Genomic DNA, 12,537 nt, shown 5'->3' with positions numbered 1-12,537 from the left:
TCCTCGACAGTGAGACGATACTACAAGCAACAGGATGCGAGCCAGGCCACATGCATTATGATGGCAAGTCTAAGGCTCAAGTTAAGAAACACATATGCAATGGCTTGCTCTCTCAGCATGCGGCATCAAGCGGAGCCCATCCGCTAGCCTGTTAGCCCTGTGAATCCGCCCCGCCCTTACCCTGCACTCTAATGACTTAATCAGGTACCAGCACCACTCAGATGGGAGCGGTCCATGGTATGACACCCCAATTAGCCTCAAACCAATCCATCTAGCCTGTATTCAAGAAGAAGGCATCATGTCTCTCCGTCGCAATATTGACGTCACGTACACCAATTGCTCAGTATCGCCCTTTCAGGGACTATCCTTAGCCCAGTGACGCGAAGGGAAAGGTATAGCGCCTTCCTAATCACATATAATCACACGCTTGTCTCGCTTGAAAGAAAACATAGACGCCAGCAACGCCAGCAACTTCTGGTAACTTTTTCTCAAATGCTCAAAAGCTCACTCCAAACTCCACTCCGTCTTAACACAACCTCCTTTTCATCGCGCTCGTCGCTCGCAAAACCAGTTACTACACGCGTCTACCTCATTACGCGGAGTTTCCAAAGCAGTCGTACTGTATCGTTGCCGCAGGGTCCGAAGAAGATGGAAGGATACAAGAAAGTGGGAAACAGGGAGGATGCGCCGCCAAAGCATGAAATGGTTTATTTCCCCGGTTTAATGAGCGAGAAGCGGAGTTTTGGGGACTTTAGAACGGTGTTGCATACGGGGCTTTACAGTTAGTTTTTTCTTCTTCTTCTCCCCTTACCATATTTATTCCCTTCCTTGGAAAAAGATAGTTGAGATGCTAACACACGCAATAACAACAACCAGGCCAAATTGTCGCCATGGAAGTTCCCGTAAATGGGGAAATTGGCGATGAAGTACACCTGGTCGATCAGATTCTACTGTTCACTTCTGGGCGGGGACTAGCGACTGTGGCGGGGAAAGAGCAAGAGGTAGCAGCGGGAGATGTGGTTGTTGTGCCTGCGGGGACGCAGCATCAGTTTGTGACCAGAGGGGAGCAACCGCTAGAGTTGATTACGGTGTATTCACCTGCAGAGCATTTACCGAGTAGTGTGCATAAGAATAAGGAGGAGGGGGATAAGGCGGAGGAGGATGGGATAGATGAGGCGCCTGGGTGGGCGTTGAGGGGGAAAAAGGAGAATGAGAAGGAGGGGTTGGTTAAGGAAAGTGGAAAGTATTAGGGTAGGTGTTGAGTTGGACTAATTAGATGGATTTGGTTAATGAGAGATGCGTGTGGCTCAGGATTGAACGTTTGTTACTCAGGATGGAATGGTTGTCAAGATAAATGAAGAAGAATTGTCGATCCAGCAGATTAGCATCTTGAACAATGACATTGCAGTAATTTATTTGAAAGAGGTGAAGCTAACAAGACTGATTTCGTCAGATAGTATGTAATAAGTTGATGCTTCTGTGGAACATCCTGAACAGCCCGAGACTGCCTTACGATTTTGTTGCTGCCATGATCAGCTATTCCAAGACACGCATTTTGCCCAGTGAGTGAAGATGAGCAATTGGCGAAAGAGATGCGTATGTTTGCATCATCCAGTGGAGGGGGAATGCCGTAGCGTCATGAAGATGTCGTCTCAAGAGACCAGGCCGCCACATTCCGGTGGCGAATGGAAAGGGTTGGTCTGGGCCCGCTAACAAAACCGTTCTTCTCAACGCTCTTTCGACTTGGCGGAACACAACGCATAACGAGGTTAGACCCTGCGCATGTAGGCCGATACAACCACAGCGTTATACAGTCAGCCCGTTGCAACGCCAGTCTCACTAGGTGGGGAAGGCTTTGCTCGTCAAGTTTGGCGGGCCGGGGTGTCTGGGTAATATCATATCCTGACAAGGTAAAGCTAAGGACGGACGTGGGTGGCGGCTCAACGACGTAACGATTCTCCAGCGGCAAGACGCAATCATTCCGCAATGGGATGGATGCGGTACATGTGGGGGAGAAGGCTAATGGAGTTGCAGGCTTCAAGACGCAGGCGTCAGCATGGTGGCAGGGTTTTGTGAGGGCAGCTGGTGGGGCTCGGGTCTGAGGCCTTGGTTACGGTTATCAGATGGAATGGCGGCCAAGCCTTGGGGGCCGGCATCTGACAGTGGTAGCTTGTATTTGGAGATTTGCGCGATTATACGCCGAGGAGAATTGCACTCGGAGTTGGCAGACATTGATAGGGGTAGCGGTCAGTTGCTGGTGGCGCCATGAACGGCAGCTGAACCATCATGGTCAGGAGATAGTGAAGAGGACAAAATTAGCCGATCAGCGATTACTTTCTGCCATGTACCCCTTGTGTCGGAAAAAGCAGGGCCTGGCCGGGAGCGACAAGACCACACCGGCTTCGGCGATGAGATCGGGTGGGCGCCCGCACAAGCGTCATTCGGCACCAGTGCAAGTCCTGATCTGGTCATCTCAGCCCTTGGAGGCGGCGTCGTCGATCGGCAGTAGCAGGCAGGGAAAAGCGGCCGGGCGCGGAGGACAGAATGGGCTCGTCACCACCATTCTTCTCCCTCATGCGCATACCTTCACCCGCCGCCAGACTTTATCTTACACTCCGTCCCACTCACTCGTCTCCGATCGCATTGTCTATCCCGGGATCTAGTACGCGGCCATCGCTTGCGCGGGCTCGTTTGTCAGCAGTTAGTCAAGGTGAGTGTTGAGTGTGTGTGATGCCACCATCTGATAAGCTCAAATTCCGCGGCGCATGGAAAAAGCATCAGATAACCCTTTGCTCCCCCACATTATCCTCACGTCCGTGTCCCGCAGCTTAGCAAGCCAGCTGAGGGTGCGCCTCCTCACTGACTGAAACAAACTGCTGCTCAGATTGGACATGATTTCGCAGGCATGAGTAACATGTTGCTAATAACAATGGTTCGCGCTAGCAGTCCCCGTTGTCAACTCCCCGATTCCCACGCCGCTCCTTCGTCTTTCCTCTCCACCACGCCGACACATGGCTTCCTCGACATCCACCATGGCAAGCCCCATACCACACACATCTACCTCACACCCTGAAGATCCTATCCCCGCAGAGCCCAAGGACATGCCCCAATTGTCACTGCGGCCGGAGCAGGAGCAGGAGCAGTCGGAGCCCGAACATATTTCGCCAAAGTCCTCGGGCGACGCCACAGCATGGACAAACAGCAGCGATGATTCAGAGGCTCCCATGACGCCAATCACCGAGCCCGATCAGGCCGTCGACGAGGTCATCGACAAGCTGCAGGAGCTGCCCGCTGCCTCGGTCAACCTGGCGGAGCAGTCACGGCCGAGGCGGGCATCCACAACGCTAATTTCGGACAACCCAAACGACATCAGACGGATACTGGGCGAGGGAGAGACAGCTACCAAGCTCATCAGCCAGTGCTGTGGTGGAGGATGCTGTCTTCTCAAGACACTGGCTCCTGATTCCTCGTCGCCCAACTTCGTCCCCGTCGTCATTCCCGACAACCATGCCTTCCGCACTCTCAACCTCAAGTTGGGTCCCCTCGCCCTCGATAGTCAACTCACAGACACAATGCCGCTCCCGCCTGTCAACATGGCCTTTGATCCTCTGCCATCCAAGGACACCAAGTATGTCTCCGAGGTACACAAGATGCCACCCAAATACGTCCAACCACACCCGCCATACGAAGTCTACTCGGCCCCGCTATACCATGCACGCGAGCTGACCAAGCCGGGCGCTGAGAAGCGTACAATCCACTTTGACATTGACGTGACCGACTACCCAGACGAAGGAGGAGTCGACTTCAAGGTTGGCGGTGCTGTTGGTATCTGCCCGCCCAATTCCCAGGAAATGGTTGACGAGATATTCGACATTCTTTGCATTCCCAAGTTTGTTCGGGAGAAGCCAGTCACACTCAAGACTTTTTCAGGAAGATGGCCAACCATCTGGGGAGAAGACCAGCCACGCGAACTCGTCACAACTCGCCGCGAGCTCCTGACCTGGTGTACGGATATCCAGTCAAATCCCCCAACCAAGAACCTCCTCCGCGTCATGGCCGAGTACGCCGAGGCACCAAACGAGAAGAAGATCTTGACATACCTCTGCTCTGCCCAGGGACAGGCTGCTTTCTGTGATTTGCGCACCAGTTCTCACTTTACTGTTGCGCAGCTTCTTAGCGCATTCCCTTCGTCCAAGCCACCGCTACCACACCTTCTTTCCGTGCTTACCCAATTGATGCCACGTTTCTACTCGCTCTCAAATGACCCACACATTTCTTCGGCTCGTCCCGGCCTTCCAGGAACTCGTCGCCTCATCGAAATGGCCGTCACTGTTCACGAAACACCCGATTGGCACGCTGACGGAGCTGTCCGCACTGGCGTTGGCAGTGGCTTCATGGAACGCCTGGCCCATGCTTTTATCACAACTGAGAATGAAGGCATCGACCCTCGTAGCATCCTTGATCTCCGCGTCCCCATGTTCCGTGGTCTCATGGCAAATCCACTTTCGAAGCAGTTTGGTGGAGAAGGACCCATGGTTCTCATTGGTGCTGGTGTTGGCATGGCTCCCTTCCGAGGTTTCATTCTAAACAGGCTCAAGAACGCCAACTGTGCAAATAAGATCTGGCTCATCCAAGGTGTGCGAGACTCCATGCTAGATGAGTTGTACTCTGGCGAACTGGGTGACCACGAACGCGAAATCAAGAAAGTTGTGCAGAGCAGGAAGGTCAAATCGGGGGGCTCCAACGAAGTCAAATACGTCCAAGACGAGGTCAAGGTGCAAGCTGATATTGTATGGTTTGTCATCAATGCACTCGACGGACGCATCTTCGTCTGTGGTTCTAGCAAGGGCATGGGTGAAGGCGTCGAAGCCTCCCTGATTGATGTCGCAATGCGAAAGGGCCGCTTAAGTGAGGCACAAGCAAAGGAGTTCTGGGCTAAGAAGAAGGAAGACGGCCAGTACATTGCTGTAAGTTTGGCTACTCATCAATCAGATATAACAGACACTAACTTGCAAATAGGAAACCTGGTAAAATTTTCTCATCTTATGCATATTTATCAAAAGCACGGCTTTCGTCTCAAAAATGCATGAAAACTTCAATCAATTCAACATCGCCACGGCGTTTATTCAAAAGGGCGTCAAATAGAAAGGAAGTAGGTAGCCATAAATTTTCTCTGTACGCATCATTAATGGATGCGGGCTGACCACGCCTGGGCTGTCTCTCTGGGTCGGAGCATTTGATTTTTATTAGACGGATTTGTCTGCAAGAGCACGGCGTTAATTCAGGTCAGGTTGGGACCTTTTTTTTCAAAGTATCTCAAATTCCAAGTCATCATTATGTCAAAGAGGTCCAAGAGTAACGTAGCTGAAGAAATATAACATTTAACACCATTTCAACGCTTGCGTCTTTGATCTAAATTGTCAGTCCACTCCAAATCTTGAGGATGCTCGGTTCTGCTGTCGCCCTACTTGCACTCACTATCCAAGATTCGGCCAGCCTATGATCAAGCAAAGTCAGTAAACACTCACCACCACACATTTCGAAGACTGAAAAATAATCGAGCAAGACTTACTCCAAACAGTTCTCTCCCTATTCACTCCTGTAACCCTAACCTTATCCCCAACCCTCCACACCACCTCTTCCTTGTCCTTCCCCCCAACCCAAAACCCATACCTTCCAAACACGGGACTCCACCTCGCGCCCTGATCCACCCTCCGATCGGCCTGCAACCGCTTCAGCACCTCACCCTTGACCCCCGTCGCCGGCCTCCCCGTCTCATAATCGACATTAATACTCTTGCACCTCACACAATTATGCACGAGGGCGACCTCCGCCTGGGCCTCGTCACTCTGGATGCGAATGCGGGACCAGAAATCCTCGCTCCAGGCGTCTTTGGCGCCCTCAAGCAAGACGTTGGGGCGGAACTTTGTGACGTCCATTTCCGAGGCGATGCGCGAGGAGACGGAGGCGAGGGAGGCGGACGAGGTGAAGAGGTAGGGGGCGCAGTCTGTAAATGTAAGGGATTGCGAGGTTTGCGGTGTACTACTGCTGGGAGGTGATGATGATGAAGAAAAAGGGAGGTTGCTGAAGCGTGGGGAGCGCCGGTTTGAGCCGAGGTGGACGAGTTCGACGGGGAAGCCGAAGCAGGATGTGAACCAGGTGTTGTATGCGTCGGGCGTGCGGTAGGCGGTTGTGGGGCTGCCGTGGAGGGAGATTTCGAGCGTTGGCAGCGAGGTGGTTGGCGGGTTGAGGGGGATGGTGAGGCTGGATTGTTTGGCGTGGTTGCCGTGGGCTAGGTAGTGGATTGTAAGGGTGGAGTCGGTGCTGCTGCTGCTGCTGTTACTGAGGGCATTGGAGGTTGATGAAGGTGATGGAGAGATTTCTTGGAGGAATTGCGTCATTTGGGGGTAGGAGGCTACGGCCATGTTTTTGTAGCCTGTGGGTGTTTTTTCGAGGAGCATAAAGGTGCCTATGTTTTTTTTTTGGGTTGGTTAGTTTATTTGCATTGATATTTGTGAGATGTGAATGGCAGTGAATGATTGATACTAGATAGTGATCCTTGAAGTCTTGGGAAGAGTGGCATAAAAGAAAGAGGTGGATTTACGGTCATGTGCAAAGCCATGTGGTGTTGCAATTGCAGAAGCCAGTTTGATTGCTCGTAGCGATTTAATCGGATACACGTAGATCTGTCGAGATTGGTTGTTAGCAATCAAAATCTTCCTACATTCGATTTCGAGACGAACATCATGAATTGGCAGGATATCAGAACGTACGTACCTCTGATATCTTCATCTCTGGTAGCACTCCTATTGCGGCTCGTGACGGACTAAATCGGCCGAGGAGATAATAACACACCAGTATAACTGGTGTGACGTAAAGTGTAGCCAGGAACCACGTTGGTTGTGACATTTTTCGAAGTATCTTCTTAATTGTTCCAGCACACAATGAATTTAAGTAGATGTAAGAATGTCAATGATGACATGCTCTAGGCCGAGGTATAGATGGGGTTCGCCTACCCCACGTACATATGTACATAAGCACGCCCTTCCAAGACGCTACTAAAGGGAAAATGGACCGTTTTCGGGTATGTCTTTCCGGCCATATGTCATGCTACAGCGATCCACATACTTCTACACCTGTCTTCCATTTTTGTGAATTCAAATAGTTTCCATGAAATCTTTACAACCGTAACTATGTATTTATGATTCAAGAACATCGAGCCCCTAAACCCGCTTTCCAAAGACTCTAAATCTCTTCACTCCACCGTCAGGAATAATCACCAGCTTTGCGTGTGTGTATCCCTTGCCTGATACTTCCTTCAACTCAGCCTTGTACACATGTTCTGTATCTGGGCCCGACTTCTGCGGAGCCAGTACTTCCGTCCATCCCGCATCATCATGACTGGGATCTTTGTCAAAAGCACCTGCGAACACCTGCACCTTTTGTGGGAAGTTGCCCCTGAAATGCGCAGTGTCGATAACAATGTGATCAATCTCGCCCTTTGCTCCAAGTCTTACAATCGTCCAATCAACATGCTCACCACGTGTGCGCTTCGTTTCCCAGCCATCGCCCATGTCCTTTCCGCGGCCAGGAAGGAGCAGGTTGTCTTTTGTGCCGAAATGCTGGTCAGAGCAAGATGTTGCAACGCCACCCATGACTGTTGCAGAGAGCTCAAAGACAGCATCTGCTGACTGAGGAAAGACTGGAACAGCAACACCGTACAGGCGGAAACGCGCAATTCCTCCATCTGGGTACATGAGCAACCTAACATGCGTATATGCCTTTTCAGTGATGTTGGGGAGCAGCCATCCATGCCGTTGACTGGGCCCACACTCCTGCTTTGACAGTATAGTCTCCCAGCCTGCATAGCTTGGCTTCTTAACCTCCTCTTCATCCTTCTCATCACTGACAAAAGTGCCTTCGACCGCGATTTCTGGAGCGTGGTTGCCATTGAAATGGGCTGTGTCAATCTCAATACCTGCTACTTTTCCACTGGCAGTACCCAGTCTCAAGACGACCCAGTCTGCAGGCTCTGTGTTGTGGCGGCGCGTCTCCCAACCATCGTACCAGGCTCCAGTGTGGACGAAGACACCGGGTTTACGGACTGGTGGAGTTGGCGTTATCAGATTTTCTGCAGCAGCAAAGTATTCATCGCTAAAGGACAACACCTTTGAACCAAGAGGTGCAGAGATGAGGTCTGAGTAGTGTTAAAAAAACACAAGAAGAGCAGACATTCCAGATGTTTCGTACCTGTGTACTTTGACTTGAATGTTGAATCGATTTCTTCAATTGGGATTGAACGAGCCATGATGGAAGCTTTGACAATTTATCGGGATTTGGTTTAGAAGACTCACAACTAGAATTTGGATGAATTGACAAAAGGAACGAGGAATCGACTGCTGTTGGAAAGATGTATGCGACCAACACTGAACTATGGCGGGGTGGTGGGGTAGCTTAGACCCTGTCGAACAACGCTTGCTACCTATCGGAGGCCGCCGACCATGGATATTCAAGGGCCGATGGCGGAGTCAAGCAGATAGCCGGCATCACTATTTTCAATCGAGTAATAATTTGGTACTAGACCAATCGCCGCCATACCTTCTTGAAATTTCCTAGACAATCATCAATTGGGAAACTAACACAAAAGCATCTAACCCAGAGTACTGTAGTCTGATGGTTTTCAAGCGCACAAGGATTATTATCAGTCAGTAAAACCAGGGGTCATGTGAGTTTAATATCGACATGTTCGCATTTGCTGTCAACAGCACTAGCCATGTTTAAGAAGAAACTGTCGGTCTCTTGATGCTATAATGATATCCAATCGGCCCGGTTTATTTTACATCTCATGCCTTCAACCCAATCAGCCACCAGGTCGCCTTTACGAGCGTGTGTGGAGTATGCAACAACAGGGGAAGTGGCTTTCAACTGAGCGGGTATTCGTTGAAACACGGATGCTTCGCTCATAACCGAGCTAGTCGCAGTTGACATTTCTCTATTGGGGACCGGCTGTTGCCGCGGGTACGACAGTCGTGGCAGTGGGTGCTAGGCACGACGTGGCTTGAAGGAATTCGGTCTCCAACCAAACCAGGCAGAATGGAAGCAACTAGCCCGTACCGTAATCAGCAAGGATTTGCAACTCTATCAACTTTTTCTATCTTCACCCAAAGCTTGGATCATTCCATGATGACTCTGAATAATATGAGCTGCCGTTTTTGTTCATGCCGCCACTTAGATCTAGCTTGGCCATGAACTCCGGAGGTACAGTGGGAATGTATTTCCGTTCCCTTTCCTTGTTGACGCCGCCGAAGCCGGCGCCGTAGCTGATGAGCATATCTGTCGATGTCGGTAACGAGAACGGTAGCATATACGAAGGATCCAGAAGAAGCTCGTCCGGAAGTTCGTCATGCTCTTCCTCATCAGACATTCGTGAGGGTGCAGGCGAGGGCTCAATTGGTCTTTCGGCAGTCGGTCTGACTGGTGTGGTCGGTGCAGAGTCAGGATTCGGTGACTTTGTCTTTGCAGCTTTTCGATCGGCTGCGGCCTTTTGTAGGTGGATAATGTATTTTGATGCGCTTTTTGGGAGACCTTTTTCGCCGACTTCTGGTCTATAGTACTTTGCGGTATGCAATAACTGTTGAGGTGATAGACGCGTCAACTGTTGCAATGTTCCTACCAGCGACTCTAAATCCTCGCCAAGCGATGAAAAACATTGTAGCCATTGAAGTAGTTGAATCAAAGGCTCAAGGTGCCGCTTGGCAGCATCTGCAGTGTTTTCCCCAGTGGAGGTCATAGAGCCGTTCTCATAGTGCTCTGGCTGCCGGTTGTTCGATCGCGCCCAGTCTTCTAGCGTCGAGACGTTCATGCGTATTTGCATAGCCTTTGTCCGAGCCAGGTATTTTCGATTGGACATTATACGGTTGAAGACTTCGGCAGAGATCCAGTATATCAGCTGCGATAGCACCTGGGCTGTAATGACGGAATGGACGTCGTAAAGATCAAGAACAAACAAAGTAGATGCAAGAAGGGAAGTAATGTTTCGCGGGGAAGGCTGCGCTCGACGCTTCGGGGACGGCGGTCGGAAGCGTTTCTCAAGTGGCTCTACAGGCTTCGCCTTTGGCTTTGAACGAAATATTTTCCATTCGTGCTGGAAATGCACATCTTCAAATCCGGGCATCGGCTCGTGGTCCAGCATCGCTTGGTCGAGATTCTTGTCCATTCTCCGCTCTGCATCACGAATGATCAAAATGAAGATTTCATTGATCAGTTCGGCCATTTGCAGTTGAAAGTGATTGGTGGCCCCCATCAGTCCGCCATCTTTTTTGAGATAATGCAAAAGTAAAGTGGCATTTGACATCCAGAATGCTAGCACAGTCATATCCCACTGGTGCTTTTCAACCACGTCATTAATCTTATTCATGGCAGATACGAGTAGTGTTTCGAGGAGTTCAGGATTGGCGTGGTAGTGTGCATACCGAGCACTGAGGAAGAGTATGTTCGCAGGTACCGGCTTTTGTGACGGGGAGCGTTGTGGTGTCATGTTGGTGATGATGATGTCGAGAATGCGCTCGAGCTCGTTTTCTTGGAAGACAAACATTTGATCATTGAGGCACCTATCCCATATAAACTCTTGGGCTTCTTCCTCTGGCTCTTCAGGGGACTATAGCGGTTAGCGGTGCGTTCAAGACGGGAACCATAGTACATACCTCTGGCTGCTCATCCAAGCCAAGATTGCCAATATCCACTTCGAGGTTGAAGGCGCTTTCCATCATCATGCGTCGCTTCATGTCGTTCTCCTGCATTTCCTGCTCAAAGCGATCTTGCGAGAAACCAGAGCTGTAAAAGTCGTCTCCAACGCCTACATTGCCAATGGCATATCCGCTCTCGTGCAGGTACTCGGAAAGCTCCGTGTTGGGCTCGACAAAATCGAATGCGGTCCTCCCGCCTGAAGACTTGACGTCGGTGGATGCCCCGTGCTCCAGGAGGAGTTTAACGATATCCTTGTGCCGGTTCGTCATGGCCCACATGAGGGGTGTCCAGCGGTTCCTGTCCTGTATGTCAACAGTAGCGCCTTGGTCGAGCAGGGTTGCAGCGACATCCTCGTGGCCAAAGCAGCTTGCGTAGACTAGGGGCGGGGTGCCCTCGGCGTCTACTCCATTGATGTCGATGTATTCGCGTGCCTTGCCGTCGAGTAACCGCTTCACCCTCTCGAGTTCGCCGTTGGAGGCAGCCAAGGTGAAGAGGCCTTGCAGGGCTTCCCTCTTCTCCTCATGTGACAACTTGTCGTCAGCGACCACTTTTGCTTCATCGCCAGCATTGTCGTTTTTCAGGCGTGCCTGGTGAGCGAGCATCTGCACCAGACGGCTATCACTATCCTCGAGCTGCTGCATGTCCTCGTCTCCAAAGGTCGGGTCGTCAAGCGAGAGGTTGAAGCTGAGTGGACGGGCGGGCATGGGGGTGGTGAGGAATTGCGACTGGCCTACGTGGTGTTAGCGGCCGCGTTTGCAGCATGGCTCCTGCCGGATGCACCAGCGCCTACCTTGCCATGCATCGTATATCTCCGTCTCCTCGTTCATGATGTGGACGGGTCTCCTGTCATTGAGCGAGGTGGGGAGATCGGGGGGCAGTTGGCGTGGCCTTTGGGGCTCTCCGAGATCGCCTGAAAAGGCATGTGCGTGGTCGGGAGAGTCCATGATGTGACATTGAGTTGGGAGCGAGGCGGAAAAGTAGGCAGCAGGCGCTCGTCAAGGGCAGCTATCTCTGGGGGAGATGCATGTGGAGCGAGAGTCAATGTCGGGGAGAGTGCTGGCCACTCGGGGCGTAGTGGGGCAGGTGCGGTGCAGAGGCAGGGTGCGGTGCGGGAGCCAGGCTGGCGGGAGGAGTGCGGCGAGTCGAGCAGTTCGCAGCCAGGCGGTGTCGAGGGCTTGGGGGCCAACGGCGGCGGTGGTGAGGATATGGGGAGGCGGCTGTGTGTGTGTGTGTGTGTGTGTGTGTGTGTGTGTGTGTGTGTGTGTGTGTGCGTATGTATGCGGAACGGGTGCACCGCTTGTCGTCGAGGATGAGGCCGCTACCCGGGTGGTGACGCGCCACAGCGATCTGCTGCACTAGGCCGTATCAGGCTGTCACGTCTAGAGTACCGCGGGGGTGATGCCATGAGTGCGCCAGCCGTGGCCGCACCCGCCCCAGACGGGCGGCTGATGCTGCTGCTAGACGGCCCATGTTTGGAGGGGCGTCTCAGTGGACATGCATGCTGGCGGCGGTGCGGTTGAGGGCAGGCCAGGCGTGTACCAGCGGGGGACAGCCAAGGCAAAGGCAGAGACAGGCCCAAGGCGGTGGCCGGCCAGGCGCATCTCGATTATGACGTCCTCCACCCCCCCAAGCAGCGAACCAGCGAACGAGGCCAGGCGCAAGGCTGCTGTTGCGGACCGCGCCCATGTGGTGTGGCTGATGGGCCATCAGTAAGCACGCGTTGCAGTCTTGCTCTCCACACAGCCAGGACGGCCGCTCGTTCAACGACGAGAGAATCCACCGCCCCCCCTC

At 52.2% G+C, this 12,537-nt stretch overlaps 5 protein-coding genes across 5 annotated transcripts; 2 read left to right on the top strand and 3 right to left on the bottom strand.

Moving 5' to 3' along the window:
• The first annotated feature begins 457 nt into the window (after window positions 1-457).
• PSV08DRAFT_255697 (uncharacterized protein) lies at window positions 458-1,309 on the top strand. The gene has a single exon (XM_014222719.1). It carries the CDS (start codon window positions 891-893, stop codon window positions 1,248-1,250), a length of 360 nt encoding a protein of 119 aa, XP_014078194.1. The 5' UTR covers window positions 458-890; the 3' UTR covers window positions 1,251-1,309.
• Window positions 1,310-3,005: 1,696 nt separating this feature from the next.
• On the top strand, window positions 3,006-5,394 carry PSV08DRAFT_192826 (uncharacterized protein). Its single transcript, XM_014222718.2, has 2 exons — window positions 3,006-4,967; window positions 5,020-5,394. Exons 1-2 carry the CDS (start codon window positions 3,012-3,014, stop codon window positions 5,029-5,031), a joined length of 1,968 nt encoding a protein of 655 aa, XP_014078193.2. The 5' UTR covers window positions 3,006-3,011; the 3' UTR covers window positions 5,032-5,394.
• On the bottom strand, window positions 5,341-6,965 carry PSV08DRAFT_1750 (uncharacterized protein). The gene is made up of 4 exons (XM_014222717.2): window positions 6,778-6,965; window positions 6,605-6,686; window positions 5,573-6,469; window positions 5,341-5,497 (listed from the first exon to the last, which is right to left on the bottom strand). Exons 1-4 carry the CDS (start codon window positions 6,907-6,909, stop codon window positions 5,478-5,480), a joined length of 1,131 nt encoding a protein of 376 aa, XP_014078192.1. The 5' UTR covers window positions 6,910-6,965; the 3' UTR covers window positions 5,341-5,477.
• A 178-nt stretch (window positions 6,966-7,143) lies between these two features.
• PSV08DRAFT_213547 (galactose-binding domain-like protein) lies at window positions 7,144-8,451 on the bottom strand. Its single transcript, XM_014222716.1, has 2 exons — window positions 8,251-8,451; window positions 7,144-8,197 (listed from the first exon to the last, which is right to left on the bottom strand). The coding sequence occupies exons 1-2, from the start codon at window positions 8,306-8,308 to the stop codon at window positions 7,224-7,226; spliced, it is 1,032 nt and encodes a 343-aa protein (XP_014078191.1). The 5' UTR covers window positions 8,309-8,451; the 3' UTR covers window positions 7,144-7,223.
• Window positions 8,452-9,157: 706 nt separating this feature from the next.
• Window positions 9,158-11,690, bottom strand: PSV08DRAFT_213545 (uncharacterized protein; the record flags this gene model as incomplete). The annotated part of the gene is made up of 3 exons (XM_066092108.1): window positions 9,158-10,657; window positions 10,692-11,476; window positions 11,537-11,690. The coding sequence occupies 3 exons, from the start codon at window positions 11,688-11,690 to the stop codon at window positions 9,158-9,160; spliced, it is 2,439 nt and encodes an 812-aa protein (XP_065949951.1).
• Between the last annotated feature and the right edge of the window lie 847 nt (window positions 11,691-12,537).

The sequence above is a fragment of the Bipolaris maydis genome (assembly GCF_028858645.1).
Source record: "Bipolaris maydis strain C4 unplaced genomic scaffold PSV08scaffold_1, whole genome shotgun sequence".
In the NCBI taxonomy this organism is placed as follows: Eukaryota; Fungi; Ascomycota; class Dothideomycetes; order Pleosporales; family Pleosporaceae; genus Bipolaris; species Bipolaris maydis.
This window is presented reverse-complemented; position numbering and strand designations above follow the sequence as displayed.